Genomic DNA, 22311 nt, shown 5'->3' on the forward strand with positions numbered 1-22311 from the left:
TGAGGTCCAGCAGGGCCTTGTCCAGCCTGTGCTCATCACAATCATTGGCCATGATCCTCTGGTGGATGAACCTCACCATGGCGGGCACCTGGAGAAGGCACAGGGAGACTTGGAAAGCTGCCAGAGGGAGCAATGTTCCCAGCTTCCCCAGAGAAGTGCTTCCCTTCCCACCCCACTGCCATGTGGACCCAAAGGCTCACAGCAACCAGCACACGTGGTTTGGGAGGCCAAGCAATTCCTGGGAGGATCAAACCCTGGCCACAGGCTCCTTACTTGCTTTGGATTGTAAAAAACTTCCTCTACAAGCATACACAGGAGGGCCGCGCTGGTCTCATGTTCGAGGAGCTCTGAATGTGCTCTGAGCCCAGTGCCCATGGCGATGCCCTCTTCCTGCCGAATTCTTCTCATGAATCTGCAGACCAACTGTAAGAGAAGGGCAGGAAGCTGGGGATGTTGCATGGAGTGCTCCACACACGGTGCTGGGCTGAGCAGGGACATCAGGCCCAGCCCAGGTGGGGGTGGCTGCAGGTACCTGCACTGTGCTGCGGAAGCGGCCACGGCTGGACTCCTGCTCTTGTGTGCACTCCAGGGCTGCATCTGGCAAAGAGCGAGTGCAGCCAGAGCTGAGGGGCTGCAGGAGAGGCCGGAGAACACAGCCCAGTGTGGTAGACAGGGAAAGGCGCTGCGGAAGATCTCGCGATGTCACGGAAAGCCAGGACCCTCAGATCCCCTTAGATAAGACCATCTGCTTCCCATGGATAAGAAACTAACATAGGAAGGTAGCCTCCCTTAACCAAATTCCAGTAACTTTCCATCCCCTACCCAGTAACAGTCCACCTCTTACTAACCATAGATGGTAAAGACAGACCCATGCTGACGTAGAGACCCCTTAGACTATAAAAACCCAAGAGATGAGATAATAAACGCCTTTTGACCGTCCATCACATTGATGTCTGCGTGTGTCATTGGCCCGAGTGGCCCTGGTGAGTGGGCCACCGTGCTGTTCGTCTGAACCAGGTCGCCTGCCTTGCTCCAGAAGGCAACAAACTGGTGCCGAACCCGGGACTGCTGCAGCCCCCGGGGTTCGGGAATTCTCCTGGCCAGATATCAGCGGCTGCTGGCAGCAGGTCTGACCACAGCGGGAGGGACGCCTCCGGACCAGCGTGGACCATGGAAGCCATTGCGAAGGTCGTAACAGAGATGCATGCACAATGGGGTATAGAATGTAAACTTAGGGATTTATCTCTCACATTGCTGAGACTGATTAAGCTTGGGGCTATTGAAAGCCCCGTGGACGTCCTACATTCGGACGTGTGGGATAATTGTACAAAAGCCCTGGCAGAGGACACCATGTCCTCGGGCTCAGGGAAAGCCATAAAATCGTGGGGCAGGGTTGTCCAGGCTCTGCAAAAGGCTCGACAAGAGCAAGAAACCTGGATAGTTGCGCGAACTTTTTTATTAGCCGTGCCGCAGTTGGGGGTGGGCGCGGCGACACAAACCGCAGAGGGGCCTGACCCGGGCAGGCGCGCGGAGGCGCGAACGCCAAACCCCCCTCAGCGAGCGGATTCACCATCGGAGGGGGGGGAACACCCGCGGACGTTCTGGCGGGGGCTCGCGGAGGAGGCGCGGAACGTGGCCGAATCAGCGGACCCCGTAGGGACCAATAAAAACGCCCCCCCACCATATGCGTTTGAAAATGGCGCTGAACCGCGTGGTCCAGGCGGAAAGGAGGAGGCGGGGGGCGGAAACGCGGTCAGCCCGCTCAACAACGCATGCGCGGGCGAGCGGGGGGACGGGGCGGCCCCTGCGGAGGCGCGTAAGATCAACCAGAGCCCTCAGTTCAAATTAGGTCCTTATAGGGCAAGGACCTCCCCCAGCAGGAGGCGGGGGGACCTCAGGGAGAGGGAACGGCCCGACCCCCGCAGGAGGGGGCGGGGTCGGAGTCCGGGGAAAAGGCAGAGCAGCCCGGAAGCGTCTCCTTATTCAACTTCCGGTTTGGACTCGGGCTCGAGCTCCGAGCCCGAGATAGGATCGGAGGATTCCGATCGGGATTACGGCTTTAACAGAGAGAAAGAAGCGGCATGTAAGGTTACTAGCCACAGTGCTCCCGCTTGGGTGAAGGGGTTACCAGAGAAAAACCAAACCCCGCTCACAAACTGGCGGAAAATAAAAATGGCTTGCGCCGAATGGGCTCCGTCTGCCACTTTAGTGTTCCCGGTCCGTGGGGGGGGGGCAGGTGGAAACCAAAGGACTTATTCACCAGTCAATCCGAAAGATGTGCAGGCAATTGTTAAAGCGATTGCGGATAAGGGAATTAATTCTGCCATGGTTTGCACACTTATTGACGGCCTTTTTGGTGGGGACGACATGCTTCCCTTTGATATTAAGCAGACGTGTAGAATGATATTTGATGGTGCAGGGATGATCGTTTTCAAACAAGAATGGGAGGATAATTGCATGAAAAAGCTAGCCTTGGTAACAGGGGCAGACCATCCACTGCACGGCTCCAGCATACTGAGGCTCATGGGCACAGACCCCACCATGATCACCCCCCAGCAACAGGCTGAGGGCCTGCGAGCCCATGAGGTCATGACAACGACCCGAGCTGCCCGAGAAGCCATCCGTGACGCTTCTAAAGTGGTAGCCAAACCCTCTCCATGGTCTTCCATAAAACAGGGTGAGAGTGAGAGCTTCACTCAATTCGTGGATAAGCTCCAGGCTGCATTAGATTCCTCGATGTTACCTTCAGAGGCAAAGGGTCCCGTGCTGGCAGAGTGCTTATGCCAGCAATGCAACTCAGCCACTAAGGACATTTTAAGATCACTGCCACAGGGGTGCTGCCATGATCAGACACGTTGCAAAGGAGGAACACCTAGCTCCCATCCAAGCAGCAGTTCAAACTGCAATAACCGGCGTGATGGCGTGCCTTAAGTGCGGCCAGGCAGGCCACTTGGCAGCAAACTGCCCCCAGCCAAGGCGCCTATCAGCAGCTGCTCCACCACGCCAAGCGGGAGGCAGGGGACCGTGCTGGGGGTGTGGAAGGAAGGGGCACTTAGCTAAGGAATGCAGATCCAGGCCCCAGGGAAACGGGAGAGGGAGGGGGTGGCCGGGCCGTGTTCAGCCCCCTCCCACCTGGAATATGCAGCGGCCCAGCTACAGCAACCCCCAGTGGGGCAGGGGACCCTCATACCCTATGCCCCCACAGGGACCAGTCACCTTTGCATCCCCCCCAGCAATACAATGGCAGAGCTGTGCAGCACCCTCAATACCTTCGCACCCCCCACCACCACAACCCGCGCCGGAGCCACAGGAACAGCAGGGGACACCCCAGAGCAGGATCCCTGGGTGGCCTTGGTCATGAAAATAGGGAAGGAACCTTTGATGGTGTGGGGGACATGCCCCCTTTACGGCAGCCAAGATCCTCACGTCATAGGGCTTCAGTTTTGGGCAGACACGGGATCAGACTGCACGATTATTCCCCAAACGCATTGGCCCGGACATTGGCAATTCAAAGAAGTCCCCCCAGTGAACGGAGTGGGGGGGCAGTCCCGGGCATGGAAAAGCACCCAGCTGGTGGCCATAACACTTCACACGAAAAAGGGACCAGAACAGACAGTAGCAATCTACCGCTACATTTTGCAGAATTCTCCACCCCTGTTAGGAAGGGATGTTCTCTCCTTGCTAGGATTCCGGATCACAAATTTATCCTGAGGGCCACTGCCATACACCCTCCGCTGCCAATCAAATTGACTTGGAAATCATCAGACCCTGTATGGGTCAAGCAGTGGCCCCTGACAGAGCCTCGAATGGCAGCCTTGCTGGAACTGGTCGATCGAGAACTGCAAAAGGGTCACATAGAACCCTCCACCAGCCCCTGGAACACCCCGGTATTCGTGGTCCCCAAAAGGCCCGGACAAGGCTATCGTCTCGTCCACAACCTGAGAGAAGTGAACAAGACGATCAGACCCATGGGTCCAGTCCAGACACTGCTTCCCGCGAACTCAGCCATCCCCACAGGGCAGCCGTGTGCAGTACTGGACATCAAGGACTGCTTCTTTTCAATACCCCTGCACCCTGAGGACAGAGAACGATTCGCCTTTTCCGTGGCATTTCGGAACGGCAAGCGGCCCAACCTTCGCTTCCAATGGAGAGTACTTCCGCAAGGCCTGCTCGACAGTCCCACCATATGCCAAATCACCGTGGACAAAGCACTGATGCCAGTCCGACACTCCTACCCCACCGCAACCATCATCCAGTACATGGACGACATCCTGGTCGCAGCACCATCGACAAGACAAGTGGATCACCTGGTGACCACAGTCACGGAAACCCTTCAAGCCAACGGCTTCGAGATCGCGAGCGCGAAGATCAAGAGAGGACCCCGCGTGACCTTCCTGGGAGTAGGCATCACGAGCTCCTACGTAACACCCCCCGAGATGAAGATCAACCGAGACATCGAGACGCTCCACGACGTGCACCGCCTGGTGGGATCGCTGCAGTGGCTTCGCAACATCGTCCTGATTCCTCCCGAGGTCATGGACCCTCTGTACGACCTCCTGAAAGGAAAGCACCCCTGGGATCCCAAGGAGCTGACACCGCAAGCAACGAGCTCCCTCGACTTCATCGAAAACCAAATGGCCACTGGCACGCTTGCCAGGTGGAACCCAGCCGTGCCACTGGACCTGTACGTCCACTTTACACCGAAGGGGGGAGTGGGAGCACTGGCCCAAGGACCTGCAGAAAAGGCCCGACCGATCCAATGGGTGGTCCTCGGAAGACCTGCTCGTGCATTTTCCCCAGGAATCAAGTGCATTGCCAACCTCATCATGAAAGGCAGGAGACTTGCCTTGAAACACCTAGGGACAGAGCCGACAAGCATCCACCTTCCGTTTCGCAAGCAACCAACCACAGAGTCAGCCGCAATATCGGAGTACCTGGCCCTTGCTCTCTCCGGCTTCGGAGGAGAAATCTCCTACTCTTCCAAGCCACCCTGGACTAAGCTGCTGACCATAGTCGACATGGACATGCCACCGAAGGTCAAGGACAGACCGCAGCCGGGACCAACGGTCTTCACAGACGCTTCCTCCACGACTTCAACCGCAGCAGCAGTGTGGCAGGCAGGAGAGCAATGGCACTGCGTTAAAGCGAGGGACCCCACACTGTCAGTGCAACAACTGAAGGCAGCAGCAGTGGTTTTGGCATGCAGACTCTTCCAAGACGAACACCTCAACATGGTAACGGACTCTATATTCGTGGCAAGGCTCTGCCTAGCCATGGCAGGACCAGGAGTGTCAACATCAGCAGCAGCCCTAATGCTGGAAGAAGCACTCTTCTCGCGACAGGGCACCGTGTCAGTCATCCACATCAACAGCCATGACCCAGTCAAAGGCTACTTTCAGATCGGCAACGACAAAGCGGACGCCGCAGCGAAAGGCGTTTGGACCTTGCAAAGAGCCCGTCAACTGCACCAGTCGCTCCACATCGGAGTCAAAGCACTGGCGAAGAGATGCGGAATCTCGACGGCGGACGCCAAACATGTGGTAGCCACCTGCCCTCATTGCCAGAAGTCACCCCTTTGGACCTACGGAGTCAACCCGAAAGGTCTCAAGCCCTCAGAAATCTGGCAGTCGGACTTCACCTGGTGCGAAATACTGAGGCCCCGAGCATGGCTGGCAGTGACAGTAGACACTTATAGCGGAGCGATCATAGCTACACAGCACCCCAAAACCAACTCCAAAGCCACAATTCAGCACTGGCTGACAGCCATGGCTTGGCTTGGTATCCCCAAGCAGATCAAAACGGACAACGGCTCCAACTTCAAATCCAAACAAGTACAGGAATTCGCCTCGAAATGGGGTATCACGCTAGTGCATGGCATCCCACATAACAGTACCGGACAGGCCATAGTAGAGAGAGCAAACCAGACCCTGAAAACCAAGATAGAAGTGTTGGCAAAAGCAGAGGGCTTTGCCAATGCCATTCCCCCAGGAGATCAGGCACGTATGCTGGCAACCGCCTTGCTGGCACTGAACCAATTCCCTAAGGGAGATGAAACAAACAGTCCCGTTCAAAAACACTGGGTCACTCGAACACTAGAAGAGGGCCCACAGGTGGTAATCAGAAACGAGCTAGGCGAGTGGGAACGGGGTTGGAGGCTGATGCTCACGGGGCGAGGGTACGCAGCGGTCAAAAAGGACGGCAAAATCAGGTGGTGTCCACTTAAGTCGATTAAACCAGACCTTCAGGGCGAGCAGAATGAGACTGACGAGAATTGCGAGCATTTGTTTACAGGACCTGCTCGTGGGACGCCCTCGTGACGCGTACTTCCCGGTTCCGGATGAAAGCGACAGACCACCAAGCCGCCAAGCAGCACCCGAGAGACCCACACGGGTGAGACCCAAGCACCAAGGGTGTTTCTGTGTGATTTTGCTGTTGGGGCTTGTTGCCAGGGGGCAAGCCGGGGGGCTTGTTGCCAGGGGGCAAGCCAGCCCAGACCACTACCCCTATCAGCCATTCAGGTGGGTCATGCGACACCTTAGTAGGGGCAAAGCGCTCAGACATATCACCACACCAAACACCCCATCCTTCGTGCTCCGCATCACCGACCTGTTTCCAGGACAGCCAAAGGTACACCCCTATTCCCCACACGTCGCACACTCGTACCTATCCTACTGGTGCCCAGCTTCAAACCCTGGGAAAAGCTACTGCAATCACCCAGGGTGGGGATACTGTGGGCACTGGGGCTGCGAAACCATAGTTACAGATGCCAGACCATCGGGGCCTGGGTGGGATCCACAAGAGCCAGACAAATTCTTACAATTCACCGGGGCACCCATCGGTTGCAAAATACCCCTCTTCTTTCACGGGAACTTCCATCGAAACCAACATACAGTCCCTAGATTTCGGGCATGCACTGAGTACAACAAGACGGTCTTGCAGCCAGATCACCCTAGCTGGGCCACAGGCAGAACGTGGACAGTGGTCCTTCAAGGGTCAAAAGAGAGGGCGAACGTTCAAATTATCAGGCTCCAACCGTCAGTACCCCGAGCAGTCGGACACAACAAAGCGATTAAAAGCACGCCGAAAGGGAGAAACGTAACCTACCCCAAAACCTTACCCACAGGGGTCAGCAAAGTCCCAACCGGTCAAGCGGAAACGTTTCAGATGAGCCGCTTAACTGAGCCAGACTCAGACCCAATCCTTCATATGTTAGAAGCTACCTTTGTATCCCCAAACGAATCTTACCCTAACCTCACCGAATCCTGCTGGCTTTGTTACGATGTCAAACCTCCCTTTTTCGAAGGAGTTGCCTTAAACACTCCCTTCAGTTACTCCTCAGCCAACGCCCCTCACCAATGCAGATGGGACACCCCTCGCAAAGGAATCACCTGGAGTCAAGTCACAGGCCGAGGCAGATGCTTTGGCAATGCAACCCTAGCTAGATGGAAAGGCAACGTCTGCACAAAAATCGTCAAGCCTAACAGGAAAAACAATAAATGGGCAGTCCCAGCCGCATCTGGGATGTGGGTTGACCAGCGATCCGGAGTGAGTCCTTGTGTGTTCCTTCCCAAATTCAATGACTCTAACGACTTCTGTGTCCAAGTTCTGATTGTTCCTAGGATCCTGTACCACTCAGACGAAGAAATGTACCATCTTCTTGAGGGACCCAGCCGGATCCACAAAAGAGAAATATTGACAGGTATAACTATCGCAATGCTGCTGGGTCTGGGAGCAGCCGGAACGGCCACAGGAGTCTCAGCCCTAGCGACCCAGCACCAAGGACTGTCACAGCTGCAAGCAACAATTGACGAGGACCTGCAAAGGATCGAGAAATCCATCTCTTTTCTAGAGAAGTCGGTCTCCTCACTCTCAGAAGTGGTGTTGCAGAACAGGCGAGGCCTAGACCTCCTGTTCATGCAGCAAGGGGACCTGTGCGCCGCCTTGAAAGAGTAGTGCTGTTTCTACGCAGACCACACGGGAGTCGTGAGAGACTCCATGGCAGAACTCCGGAACCCACTGGCTCAGAGACAGAAAGACAGGGAGGCCCAACAGGGCTGGTACGAGTCCTGGTTCAATCAATCACCTTGGCTAACCACTCTAATTTCTGTCCTGATAGGTCCATTGGCGATGCTGTTTCTAACAGTCACCTTCGGACCATGCCTGCTGAACAAGCTGGTCTTGTTCGTTCAGACCCGCCTGGAACGGATCAATATCTGGTTCTTAGGCCGACGACAATTGCTGTGAATTCAACCGGAGAATTCAACCAGAGAATTCAACCAGGGAACACCGTCAGTCACAAGCTCCTCCGAACTTGTCTGACAAAAGCTTACTCAGGACTCCCAAGACCCTTTTCCCTTGTCAAGCTACAACCTTATACCTCATTTAAGTACCTATGTGCATGACTACCTCATTCATTTGTGAAAAAGGGGGGGGAGATGTGGTAGACAGGGAAAGGCGCTGCGGAAGATCTCGCGATGTCACGGAAAGCCAGGACCCTCAGATCCCCTTAGATAAGACCATCTGCTTCCCATAGATAAGAAATTAACATAGGAATGTAGCCTCCCTTAACCAAATTCCAGTAACTTTCCATCCCCTACCCAGTAACAGTCCACCTCTTACTAACCATAGATGGTAAAGACAGACCCATGCTGACGTAGAGACCCCTTAGACTATAAAAACCCAAGAGATGAGATAATAAACGCCTTTTGACCGTCCATCACATTGATGTCTGCGTGTGTCATTGGCCCGAGTGGCCCTGGTGAGTGGGCCACCGTGCTGTTCGTCTGAACCAGGTCGCCTGCCTTGCTCCAGAAGGCAACAGCCCAGCCCTGCTCTGCCCAGGCAGGGAGAGCCCCGGGATGGCCTAGGGGATGGAGCACGGCCACTGCGGGGTGTCTGCCCAGCCCCTCTTCCGTCCTGTCCTTGGGCATGTCCCCAGGGGATGACATGGCATGGCATGGCATGGCATGGCATGGCATAGGGTCAAGTTGGCTGCAGGCACCAGTCCTGTGGCCTAGCTCTGCCACTCACCCTCCTGTGGTGGCTGGAATGGCTCCAACTGTTTAGTCACCAGTGGTGAAGCAGCTCCAGGGCCTTCTTCCTCCTCTTCCCCCCAGGCCAGATTGGGCACTCCCGGGGTTCTGTGCTTCATGTCAGTGACACTAGCTTCTTGCAGAAGAGATACCTTGGAAATGCTCCAAGGGCGCCAAGTCCCACACGCTGCCCTCAAGGGCAGCTGTGAAAGAGAAGCCTCGGGGAGACCACGGGTCAGCAAGTCCTGTGGTCTGGCCTCGAGCTCAGCAAAAAGAACAACGCCTCAGAAAACTTCCAGTTGGGACACAAACGAGTGCGCTGTGCGGGGGCCCCTCACGGCACTGCTCTGTCCCATCCTGTCCCATTGCGTTCTCCCAGCACCCGGGCACGCTTCTATTTCTCACGTGTCACAAAGGGACCTTGGACACCGGGTTCCATTCCATGTCACAGTGACCGTGCTGCAGTGTGTCACCAAGGGCCCTTGCACACACTGCCACCTGCCCTGGGGCTGCCCCCAGCCCAGCCAAAGTGGCCCAGGCTGGAAGGAATGCCTGGCCCCAGGTTTCTAAGGCAGCCTGACAGGATCTTTAGGAAGGGCTCAGAGAATCAGCAAACGCTGTCCTGCTCTGCGGGCTCAGGGCAGCAGAAGGAGCCCCCAGGGCTGCCAACGCAGCCGCGCTGGGAAGGGCACAGGCCCTTCCAGGGAAGCTGGCACAGCCTCCTTGGGACACGGCCCAAGTGGCCATCCTAAACCCACTGGTGTGACTCGCACAAGGAACGTGTGGGCCCGGGCACCAATGCTGCTCTGAGCCCCGGGGCCCAGGCAGTGCTGCCATCAGCAGGTGTGGCAGAGTCCCTGCCCAAGCAGAGCTGCCACCCCCCGAGCCCTGGCAGCGCTGGTGCCCGTCTCCTACCCCAGAGACCTGTGCCCCCGGGGGTCTTCTGTGCCACAGGGAGCCAAAGCCCACGTGCATTAGGGGCTGTGCTCCTTCCTGCAGGGGCTGATGGCAGGAGCACCTGGAGCAACTGCTGGCAATGTTAGCATTCAAAACACATAATCACATAGGGATTATATGCGGTGCTTTTTATTAAAAAGCTCTGGGAATCGAGGTATATTCAACCCAAATCTGATTCTGACCATACATCCGAAATGATCATGTTTTATACTTTATATAACTTTCATGTTAATTATTAAACTTATATTGTTCTATTGTATACATATATTTAGCCCCTCTCTGAATTTCCAGCATAGTTTCTCAATATTCTTCTTTTGGTTATATAAGAATTACATTTAATTACTAAACAGTCATCACATCTAACAATTATATAATATATCATACTGCTTACGCAGGTGCAGTTGATCTGGGAAAGCACAAAGCCTAACATTTTAGATTCTATCTTTAACTTTTTCCAGGGCTCCACTATCATTCTCCCCCCTTTGAAAGCATTTTCACTTCACTATAGGTGTAAATGTTTTCACTTGATACAGTCCTTTATTCCTCAGTTCGTACTTGGTTCTTTAAATCCAGGGTTGATGTAAACATTGTCGTGGATGGTGTTACGAACTGGAGAACCAGAAGATGATGGGCGTGGATCTCGTGTTAGTGGCTTTATTATCCTCTGGTTCCAGGACGTTTTCTTCTGTATCTCTCCCTTTAAGATGCTGTAAACTAACCAAAATGCTAAGAATACAATTAGTAAGATTATCACACTCTCAATGATAGATTTTAATCCATGAACTCACATTCCACCCTAATCTAGTAAAGATTTTTCCTAACCAGCTTGTAGCCAAATCCTTTTGCTCTTCTTGTGCTTCATGCTCTATTTGTTTCAACTGATTGATGTCATATTCAACATCTGCAGTTACATTTGGGATATGAATGCAGCAATGATCAACTTGTCCCTTTAAGAATCCACATACTCCATGCTTTTTCAGGAGTAACATATCTAGGGCCAATCGATTTTGTAAAGTAATTTTTGTGGTGGCTTGTAATTGTATATTTAATTCTTTAAATCCTTCCCGGGTGACTCTTGCCAGTCTACCTACCTGACCTGTAAGTTTGTACAGCATCTCTCTGCTCTTATAGTTTGCTACAGGACCAAGCAATGACTCTAGGGCCCATCCAAATTTCACTCCACTAGAGGGTTCTTGCCAAGCGTCATCTGGATTTTCATCGTCTAGAACTTCTCGTCTTGCTCTTATCTGCAGAAGTTCATGTTTTCCATTAAATGGGGACTTTTTCCAAATTGGACATAAGGTTTGGAGGCCTAAAGTAATCTCCTTTACTTTCCCGTCTACAGGCAGATATGTTGTCCAGGTACCATCACTTGCTGCCCATACAAATTGTCCTGGACCTCGGATTGTAATCTGGTACACCCTATAATTACTCTATAATTCACTCTGCCTTGTTTATGTTTGATCCCTCTGCAAGCACAACCAATTTGTAGGGCTATTGCCAGGGGTGGCATCTGCTTTATCTCTTCATCATCTGAAGTGCAGTCGTAAGTTTTATTACATGTCCACCAACTTACTTTGTCTGCCCTCGTTCTGCTACTAGTGTCACTGTTCGTTATTGCTGGATCTGTTTCATTCTCAGGGCCTTCCCACTTCATACACCAAAGGGTGTTTGCCATATATTGGAATCTTTGAAGAATACTCACAGACCACGCACTGTCCCAAGGTTCTATCTGATCTTTCCTATCCTTGGCCTCACATTTCCATACCAGAGTGGTTTCTGTAACTTGCCTTGATTTGGGTACCTGTTTACATGTAATTGTTTTGTTCTTTTGTATTTCAGGTAGTTTTGATGTTATGATTCTCCAATTTACTGGGTCTCCTGCTGCCTTTGGCATTGGCAGACAGGCAGTTATTCAACTGGTGTTTTGCATTTTGGCAAAATCTTTGACTAATCCAATCATTACATTCTCAGCCCGAACTGCATTAGAAACCTTTATCACCTGTGTTTCCGTTTGTACCTCTCTCTTCATTCTAGAATGAAGAATGGTTAATCGATCATTTTGCACTCCATATCCCAAAGATATTAATAACCATAACGTTAGCACAATTACTGATAGCATCCTGAAAGCAATTAAACACATCTTATCTGCAGCCTTTGTTCATTCCAGAGTTTATACAGTCTGTGATCCAGGATGGACTTTCTTCACTTGGGTATAGTGAATCCAGGGGTCCACGCCGGCTACTTTGACTGCTGTAAAGGTGGTCAGTAGTACCTGATGGGGTCCACTCCACTTTTCTTTCAGCAGTTCCTTGTTCCAGTTCTTGATGTACACCTTGTCTCCTGGATGTATGTTATGAACTGGGTTCTCGAGAGTCAGTGGTCTATTCCACACGAGGATACTCCGGAGCCGAGCTAAAGTTTTCCCAAGAGACAAAACATAATTATACACTTCCTGCTTTCCTGTGATGTGTACATTAGGGTTCAGGAGATTCATATGGTTTCCCATACAATATCTCATAAGGACTGACTGACATCCCACTCCTAGGCTTTATCCGAATCCTCCACAGTGCTATTGGCAAAGCCTGGGGCCACTGCAATTTGGCTTCTTGGCATATTTTACTGATTTGCCTTTTTAGTGTCTGATTCATCCTCCCTACCTGCCCACTTGACTGGGGTCTCCACGGTGTGTGGAGGTCCCAATTTATCCCCAGCAATCTACTTACCTCTCTTACTACTGTAGCTATGAAATGGGGTCCCCTATGTGATGATACCCCTAGGAGTACCCCGAATCTGGGAATAATCTCCTGTAGTAACCACTTAACTGTTTCCTTTGCTTGGTTCATACGACAGGGAAGGGCTTCTGGCCACCCAGAGAATGTGTCAACCCCCACTAACAGGTATTTGTATCCTCGAGTCCTTGGTAGCTCTACAAAATCTACCTGCCAATAGTCTCCTGGCTCTATTCCTATCCGAATTCTTCCTAGCTGTGCCTGTTGCCTGGCCACCGGGTTGTTTTTCAAGCAGATATCACATTTTGACATTACTGATTTTGCCATTGTTAACATCCGTACTGAAATTAAACTCTGCTTTAGCAATTTTACCAATGCCTCTGCTCCCCAGTGACATTCATTATGTTTAATTTATAGAACTTCTCTCATTATCAAGGGGGGTACTAATATTTGTCCTTGTGCAGTTACATACCATTCCTCTGAATTCCTTTGTGCATTTAGCAAACGTGCCAGTCTCTCATCTTCTACTGAATATTTTGGTTTTGGAGGCAAATTGAATTGGGATACATTAAGCTTCAAAGGTATCAATGCCATTGTTGTTTGTACCTCTCGAGCAACCTCTCAGGCTGCCCAGTCTGCCTTTCGATTTCCCTCACAGATTTTGGAGTTTCCTGATTGGTGTGCTTTGCAGCGTAAGATTGCCACTTGTTCAGGTTTTTGTACTGCCTTTATCAATTGCAGGACTGCATCCTGATGTTTAATGTGCGTACCCCGAGAAAATAACAGTCCTCTTTTTTTCCACAGCGCTCCATGTACATGCACCACTCCAAAAGCATATTTTGAGTCAGTCCAGATATTTACCTTTTTCCCTTCACTTAATTCTAGTGCCCTGGTTAAAGCAACCAGTTCTGCCTTCTGGGCAGATGTATTTGGTGGTAATGCCTTTGCCTCCACTACTGTATTGACTGTTGTTACTGCATATCCAGCGTACCTGGTTCCGTTTTCCACGAAGCTGCTCCCATCTGTAAACAGCTCCCACTCCGGCTGCTCTAGTGGGACGTCTTTCAGGTCTTCTCTTGCTGAATGGGTGTACTCTCTATTACTTCTACATAGTCGTGTTCTAATGGGCCTTTTTCAGTTGTGGTACCTAGGAACAACGCTGGATTCAAAAGGTTAGTTGTTTTTAATGTGACATCATCCTGCTCAGTCAGGACTACATGAAATTTCATCATCCTGCTAGGAGATAGCCAATGGCCCCCATTTTGTTCTAAGACAGTGGTTACCATGTGTGGTACATAGACATCTATGTGCCTTCCCATAGTAAGTTTCCTGGCTTCTTGTATCAGGATCACAGTAGCTGCGACTGCCGGCGGACATGGGGGCCACCCAGCACTTATGTTGTCAAGTTGTTCAGAAAAGTAGCCCACCAGCCTTTTCCAGCTTCCCAGACGTTGGGTCAGGACTCCTAGTGCTAGGCGCAGCCTTTCATGTACAAACAGCTGAAAATCTTTAGACAGATCAGGTAACCCTAATGCTGGAGCAGTTGTCAGTGCTTCCTTTAATTTTAGGAAGGCTTCTTTCTGTGGTTTGCCCCAGGTGAATGGCTGTGTCTTCTGAGCTTCATACAGGGGTTTCACAATCAGTCCATAGTCCATGATCCACAAGCGACACCATCCTGCCATCCTGAGGAAGACTCGCAGCTCATGTAAATTCTGGGGCTCTGGAATAGCACAAATAGCTTGGATATGGTTAGTACCTAGTTTTTGTTGCCCTTGTGAAATTTAAATCTCAATGGTTACCTTTATACAGGTTACTTTTTCTTCTGTAGGTATTAGTATATCATCAACATACTGCAACAATAAGTATTGGTCTCTTGGTACTAGCCCATTTTCGGTCCAAATCTCCAGTTCCTTTGCCAGTTAGTTTCCAAATAGGGTCGGCGAGTTCTTGTCGTGTCCAGGTGAGCTGGGTCTTTCTTCTGTTCCCTGGGTTTTCCCACTCAAAAACAAACAGTTTCCTACTTTCTTTCTCAAAGGGTATGCAGAGAAAGGCATCTTTTAAATCAATTACAGTAAACCACTTAAAAATCCCCTTTACGGATGTTAGCAATTTGTGAGAATTTGTTACCACTGGATAAATGTCCTTTTTATTTATTGCTCTCAAATCCTGCGCTGACCTATATTCAGATATTTGTTTTCTTTACTGGAAATATTGGTGGATTAAATTCTATTCTATATTTGTGGTGAGTTCTTGAACCTGTTCCACAGGTTCAGCTAGTTATATTCTCCTAACACCATGGCTTTGGCAGCGTTTCCCTGCTGGAACTGATTGCCCTGGTCAAACTGGTTATTCAAGCTTGGACAATTTCACTTCCAATGCCCCTCCCGCTTACAATACGCACATTGATTCAGGCTTAACCTTTGTGTGACTGGCCTCTTACCGCGGATATTCCTGTTACGTCCCGTGAAATTTGGGTCACCTTCTCCTTGTATTACTGCCCATAGATTCTGCTGCTGTCTGTTACTAGCTTCTTTTTCCCGATTGCTATATGCCATCCAAGCAACCTCAAGTAACTTATCCAAATTCCTTAATTCTTCCCCCTCTAATTTTTCCAATTTTCTATGAATGTCATCCTGTGATTGGCCCAAGAATATGAGAGTGAGCTGAACCTTTGCTTGCTCTGTATCCATTTGGAGGTCTGTATATTTCCTTGCTACCTCCTTAAGCCTTTCCAAAAACGCAGTGGGAGATTCCTTCTTTTCCTGTTGAACCTCATATAGTTTGGACCAATTTATAGTTTTGGGCACAACATTCTGAACTCCTGTTTGGATCCACTCTTGATATTTGCGTAATTTCCTCATATCGCACAATAAATTAGGGTCCCAATTTGGATCCTCAATTGGGAAATTCACATCTAAATTCCCTGTTACTAGCCCATTTCTAATATCTTCTCTTGCCCTCTCTTTGGCTGCCTTAAGTACCATTTCTTTTTCAGTAGAATCCATCAGAGTATCTAATATTACTTGTATGTCATCCCAGTCAGGATTTTGAGTTTTCATAACCATTTTTACTACGTGTGCCACTTTATCAGGATTTTCTCTATAAGTTCCGGCTGACTGTTTCCAAATAACTAAGTCTGCAGGGGAAAAAGGCACTTTTACAAATACTGGCCCTTCCATTCCGACACCTTGTTGTAAGGGGGCAATCACAGCCCATTTTTGTTTGCTTATGCCTTTTCTATGCACAACTGGGGCAAGCTTTGACCGACTCCGGGTTCTGTGGGCAATTGGGGTCACTGATTCATTACCATTGCTATCTTTTTCACTCGCATACCTCTTTCTCCTTTCTATCACAGTTAGGTTTTGCTCATCTTCCGAGGAAGAGGGACCGGGTGATGATGGGAGAGGAAGATAAAGAGGGAAAGGTGTACTAGACGAGACGGGCTCAGGACTAGGTGGGTGAGGAGCAGGCAGTGGGATAGGGACAGGTGAAACAGGTGAAACAGGTGGGATAGGGTTAGGTTCTCTTGTAGCTTTCTTAGCTCCTATTGGAGCTACTTGTAATTCAACATCTGTATAATTTTCCCTACTCAAGCTTTCTTTTAACGCCAAGTGTTCTAAACAACGTTCCTCACAAACCCCACACTTTGCAGATGTTTTAACCACTAATAATCCACATTCATCCTGCCATTCTGGCTTTCCCTGTAAATAGAAAACCAGATCAACTTATGGGACTTCATCCCATTTTCCTTCTTGTTTACAAAACAACATTAACCGCGAAATAGTGTTATAATGCAGAGTACCGTATTTTAGCCATTTTTCGCCATTCTCCAAGGCATATTCTGGCCACCATGAATTACAGTAATCAATCAACTTAGTTTTACGTAATTCTTCCCCAAAGTTACCCTGTTTCCAATGTGCTAATAAGCACCCCAAAGGAGAAGTTTGCGGGATAGGGGTGTTACTGCCCAAAATCCCTTTAAATTTCTCCATTTCAAATACACCACAAATGCTGAACCCGCAATGCTTTTGTGATTGTCTTATGGAATGGTGCCTAGGCTTGTACCAACAGGAATTCCTTTAGCCCAACCAAGCGTAGCTTTTGCTGCATCTTATTTGGCAGGCATCCAAAACCAAACCAAAGTAAAAAAAGCACTTTACCTTTCTCCCGGGGACGTTGTGAGCGGCAGGAGCGGTCGTGGCCAATGGGCTCCCCAAGAATCCCTCGGTGCTGGCTGGAGTGTGATCAAGTCACGAACTCGCTCAGCAGCACTCACAACGGTTCCATCTGGGTCGCCAAAATGTTAGCGTTCAAAAACACATAATCACATAAGGATTATATACGGTGCTTTTTATTAAAGAGCTCTGGGAATCAGGGTATTGCCCAAATTTGATTCTGACCATACATCTGAAATGATCATGTTTTTATACTCTATCTTTATATAACTTTCATGTTAATTATTAAACTTATATTGTTCTATTGTATACATAAATTTAACCCCTCTCTGAATTTCCAGCATAGTTTCTCAATATTCTTCTTTTGGTTATATAAGAATGACATTTAATTACTAAACAATCATCATATCTAACAATTATATAATATATCATACTGCTTATGCAGGTGCAGTTGATCTGGGAAAGCACAAAGATTAACATTTTAGGTTCTATCTTTAACTTTTCCCAGAGCTCCACTATCATGGAGAGAGCTGATGTGGCTAGCAAAGGAGCAGGTGCAGTGTCCTCTTGCATCTTTGTGCTGTAGGTTTTTGAACTGATAGAAAGGAACGGGCCCCCAAAACTGCAGAAGCCCAGGCACCACTCGGCTCTCCTGCACGACTTCCTCCACTGCTGCCTGCAGGCAGACGAGGACAGGCGCTGCTCTGCCCAGGAACTCCTGCAGGTAAGAAAAAGCAAAGGGGCAAAAAGCCCTGTCAGCTGAGGACACCTGCATGAAGGGATGAGGAGGAGTGTGGGCCACGTGGCGAAGACAGCTCCCAGGACAGGAAGGCGCAGGGGGACACGCTGCCTTCGGTGCTCTTGGTGTGTCTTCCTTGTAGCCAAGGAATCCTGCTTGAGCCCATGAGGATGGGATCCTGGAAAGTAAGAGTTCCTTTCTTTGTTCTTTTTCCTCTGGGCAGCATCCCTTTGTGACCTCAGGCCATCCTGCCTCCAGCCTGGCTGCTCTGATCATTTCAGCCAAGCAAGTGCAGGAAGACTGGAGAGGAGACACCTGCACCTGAGGAGACCCTTATGCCCCGCCAGCTGAGAGGAGGGAAAAGGGGATGTGTCATCTTGAGGCAGAGCTTCAGCCATCCCCCAAGTATTAAGAGGAGCTGTGCCCTAGATAGGAAATGTGACAGTTTTCATATTTGCTCAGTTTAGGTCTTAGGTTAGGTTAGGTTAGGTTAGGTTAGATTACGTGTGTGTTAGGTTAGGTTAGGTTAGGTTAGGTTAGGTGTGTTAGGTTCCATTTAAAACTCTGTTGTTTTTTCTTTCTCAAAAAGATGAAAGTTTAAAAAAATTAGGAAATATAGGGATCAACTTCTAAGGACTATGGTGCCATTGGCACGCTATATACAGCCACAAACGGAACGGGACACTCTGAATCAGTGTCGTGAGCTGTTTATTTCAAACATCAGTCTCAGTACATTGTTAGGACAATGGAGACAGGATATGTTTACAGCTCGCTGATTCAAATGGAATGCCAAGGAAACATCACATTACAGGGTAGCATAAAACCCTCTCAGCCTAAGTTTCAGCCAATCACACATGGAGCAAAACATATTGACAATAATTCTATCCAATCATATGAAACAAATGTAACAGTAGTTAACAAAATAAGGACTTATTTTCTAACATAATGGCTCGTTTATGAGAGACAAAGCACAGAGACTCATTCATACTAACCTTCTACAGATATACATTAAATAAACTTGTTGCAACCTATAAGGACAAATCACAGGGGCTTATTGTTCTGTTTCTCATGTCTGCTCTACTGCTTAGAAAACTTTTTGCTGTATTAGCAATGTTCACAAATCTGCTGTCTGAGGCCTGTCTTTTTTACCACTTTCTCAAAACCCTCAAATTTTATGAATCCCAACATTTGGAACATAGATAGCTTAGATAATAGAGGATTGTTTAGCTTAGAGTAGAGTGTTGTTAATTTACGGAAGCTCTGAGGTATCTTTTAAGTAGAAATGAAAGAATTGTCATAATAAGAATTAAGCTGTGAGAGGAAAAGCTGGGCTGCAGCCCAACTGGAGCCTGCAGGCGCTCCAATCTGTCAGCCTGAACAGGCCACCTGCAGGACAGAAGGATGAAGATGGAGAAGTGGCGAGGGGATACTTTGTTTCAGCCTGAGTGCCAATAAAAGTCTAAAATATCCAGAGTGTTGTAAGACTCCCTTCCTTGCCAGGCTGTAGCTAAGTGGACAATCCCTTTCAGAGGCCCAAAGAACATAGTGAGATAAGCAGCTTTGCTTGCCTGAAGTGTGGAATGCCCGTGGGAAGCTGAGAGACTTGCGGGTAATGAACGCCAGGAGATGATCTCACATTCAGGACAACACTAGGAGGCAGATGTGCAGTCCTTGCTGGGCCTCTTGTCTTGGAGATGTCAGGGTGATCAGCAGCAATCACCATTTGGTTCCCACCCTCCTCTCACTATGTCACCTATGGGATGGAATGGCATTCTCATAGCGGCTTCTGGCCCTTCCTCCCTGATTCTCTTTTCCTCCCTTTTCAGCCCAGAGCCCCAGAGCCCATCTGGGCCAGCCTCATCCCCCACGGGTGTGTGCAACCACCAGGGCCTCCTCAGAGCCCCATTCCCACTCTGCTGCTTCCTTGGCCTTTTCCCACATCTGGGCCAGCCTGCTGTTGCCAGCTGTTGGGCACACACACATACAGCATACCACACCTATCAGGGAGCAATTTGATGCAGGAGCCCCTGCTAACCACGACTCACCAGCCCGGCACTTTTCCCACCCAGCTGTGGCTCCATTTGGACTCCATCTGCTGGGATACCCACTGTGAGGGACTGCTCAGGGCCTGAAAGCTCCTTGAATGGTGTCCACGGGCCTGATTTCTACGCCTCCCCATTCCTCCTGCCCCTAAGGGTGCCTGAGCCTTCTAAACACAATTGTTCTTACTCTAATGGCTTCCTGTGCTTTCCTTAATACTGTAAGCAGGAGTACACAGTTTTCATTGTCTTTATTCTAGAATTAATAAAAAGAAGTTGGAAGTGCTGCTAGAGCTTGTCATTTCAAACTTGAAGCAACTGCAAAAAGTAGAGAAGCTTTCTGTGCAGCTTTTCAGTGAATCTGAAGTCTCCTTCCTTTTCACTCAGTTTCAGCATATCTGTTGATTTTCCTTTGCTGTCATCTTTTAAACTTCATCACTTGTGTATCGATCTGTAAAAAAACCCTATAAACCCAACACAAATTTACTATCCTTTGTATTTTTCCTCTTCTGGAAAAGTTGAGGCTCCTGTGATCTTCTCCTCTGATCTAGACTTTGATTCCCATCTTGGCTCTGGCTAAGAGCAGAACAAATGGAATTTTTTACCTGCTAGTAAGATCTGCGAGCAAAGGTCACAGTTAGAGCTAAGCATGATGCTTCTCTCCCTCTGTTGAATACACATCTTTGTGTCTAGACCTGGTAGTTTCCAGGAGCACCTGGAAGCTACTGCCAAGGACAAAAGTCTCACTCTTGCTGGTTTGGACATGGATTTTTTGGTAGGATTTTGATCTACATCTACAGTGGCCTACAGGAAGTGGATCTTTGACACAAAGTGCCTTCAAGCAACATTTCAAAGCACAGTGGGCAATGAGGTCCAGATACTAATGAGTTGTGGTTTGTTTGAACTCTGTGTAACATCTGGTACAATATCCCAAAGCATGTCATTTTTGAATGTTTCAAGCATTTAAAACTCAGGCTTATTCTTGTCAACACTTTTCTTTCCTCCCTTCAGAAATCTGCATGCCCAGGTACTAATTTCTTTCTCAGTTTGTTGACAAGTTACCTGTCAGACAATACTTGTTTCTTGACCCAGAGATGGGGCAACTGTCGCCATTAGGCCGGACGTGACATACACACGTGATCAGGGTACAAGAAGAAAAAGTTTTTTTTATTTTGTGTGTTCTCCAGCTTATAGACTCTTAACCAAGCGTGATCTTAAGTCCGCCGCTGGCCTTGGCTCGCAGGTGGCCATCAAGCGAGTGTCCCGGGAGTGCATCTCGGAGTGGGCGTGGCTGGGGAGTGAGCGGGGCCAGCGGGAGGAGCCGGTGGGGCATGCCGGGCGAGGTCCGGCAGGGCGACAGCGAGGGCAGCAAGCGCAAGCGTGGAGTGAGCGTGGGCCGCGCAGCGCCCCGGGCCAGGCCATGGCGAGCCGCGGCCGGGCCGGGCAGGGGCTGCCCGAGGCGCAGCGCAGCATCGGCCCCGCTGACGGCATTGCGGTCCTCCCACAGCGCAAGGGCGCCCTTGTGCCCCTGGAGCTGGCACTGCTGTGGAAGGTGTCGCGGCCTGGCTTCTGTGGCGTCGTGCGGCTCCTGGACTGGTTCGTGGTGCCCGAGGGCTTCACGCTGCTCATGGAGCATCCGCAGTGCTGTCAGCACCTCTGGCACTTCCTGCACGAACGGCGGTTCCTGACGGAGCCCATGGCGTGGGGGCTGCTCCGCCAGGTGCTGGAGGCCGTGCGGTGCCGCAGCAGCCGCGGTGTCCTGCTCCACCACATCAAGGCCGAGAACGCCTTCGTCGACCTGGCCGCGGGTGAGGTGAAACTCCTCAACTTTGGCTGCAGCACAATCCTCCAGGACACGTTCTACACCCGGATGTCAGGTGAGACCAAAGCCGGGGCCCAGCCAGGCAGCAAAGTTCCCCCCTTGGCTGGCAGAGGGGGAAGAGGGAGGGAAGGAAGGAGGGAGGGAAGGAGGGGGAATCCTTCTTCAGCCAGCTGTAGCCAAGTTGCTTTTTGGCAGGGCAGGGGCTGGCTGTTGTGGAACGGGAGCTGGCTGGGAGGGAGGGAGCAGCATGGGCCTGATGAGCTGCGCCCATGTCCCATAGGAACACCGGAGTACAGCCCACCGGAGTGGATCCTCTTTGGCTGCTACCATGGCCAGCCAGCCACCATCTGGTCCCTGGGCACCCTGCTCTATGAGCTGGTCTGCAGGCACCTTCCATTCCACACCAATGAGGACATCATCGGGGTCCAGCTCTTCTTCCCGCCCTGGGTGTCTCAAGGTGGGGATGCACCTTCAAGGCATGAGGGGAAGAACGGGATTGGGAGGGGCAGCTGGCACATAAGTGTCCTACTCTTGCAGCTGGTGAGGAGTGGATCTCCTGGGCTCAGCTGGAGGAGGTGGCACCTGTGCCTCTGTGCTGGTGTCCTCTGCAAGAGAGGATCAATAGGAAGTTTTTGGCTGTAGCTCTGAGCACTCCTGGTGGCCTGGGCATTGTGGAATGTGGGAGAGCATGGACAGGAGCCCCTTCCCGCTGAGGGGCGGTTTCTGGTTTCTCTCCACAGAGTGCCAGCACTTCATCAGGTGATGTTTATGCATGGACCCCACAGACGGGCCATCATTGGAGGACCTTTTTGAGC

The 22311-nt window shown here is 50.3% G+C and overlaps 1 protein-coding gene across 1 annotated transcript; it reads left to right on the top strand.

Moving 5' to 3' along the window:
• Window positions 1-373: 373 nt before the first annotated feature.
• Window positions 374-22259, top strand: LOC128947943 (serine/threonine-protein kinase pim-1-like). The gene is made up of 4 exons (XM_054292468.1): window positions 374-425; window positions 20862-21551; window positions 21777-21953; window positions 22237-22259. Exons 1-4 carry the CDS (start codon window positions 374-376, stop codon window positions 22257-22259), a joined length of 942 nt encoding a protein of 313 aa, XP_054148443.1.
• The last annotated feature ends 52 nt before the right edge of the window (window positions 22260-22311 follow it).

The sequence above is a fragment of the Melozone crissalis genome, unplaced genomic scaffold (genome assembly GCF_028551555.1).
Source record: "Melozone crissalis strain CALT ecotype California unplaced genomic scaffold, PUWL_Pcris_2 ptg000111l_1, whole genome shotgun sequence".
NCBI classification, from domain to species: domain Eukaryota; kingdom Metazoa; phylum Chordata; class Aves; order Passeriformes; family Passerellidae; genus Melozone; species Melozone crissalis.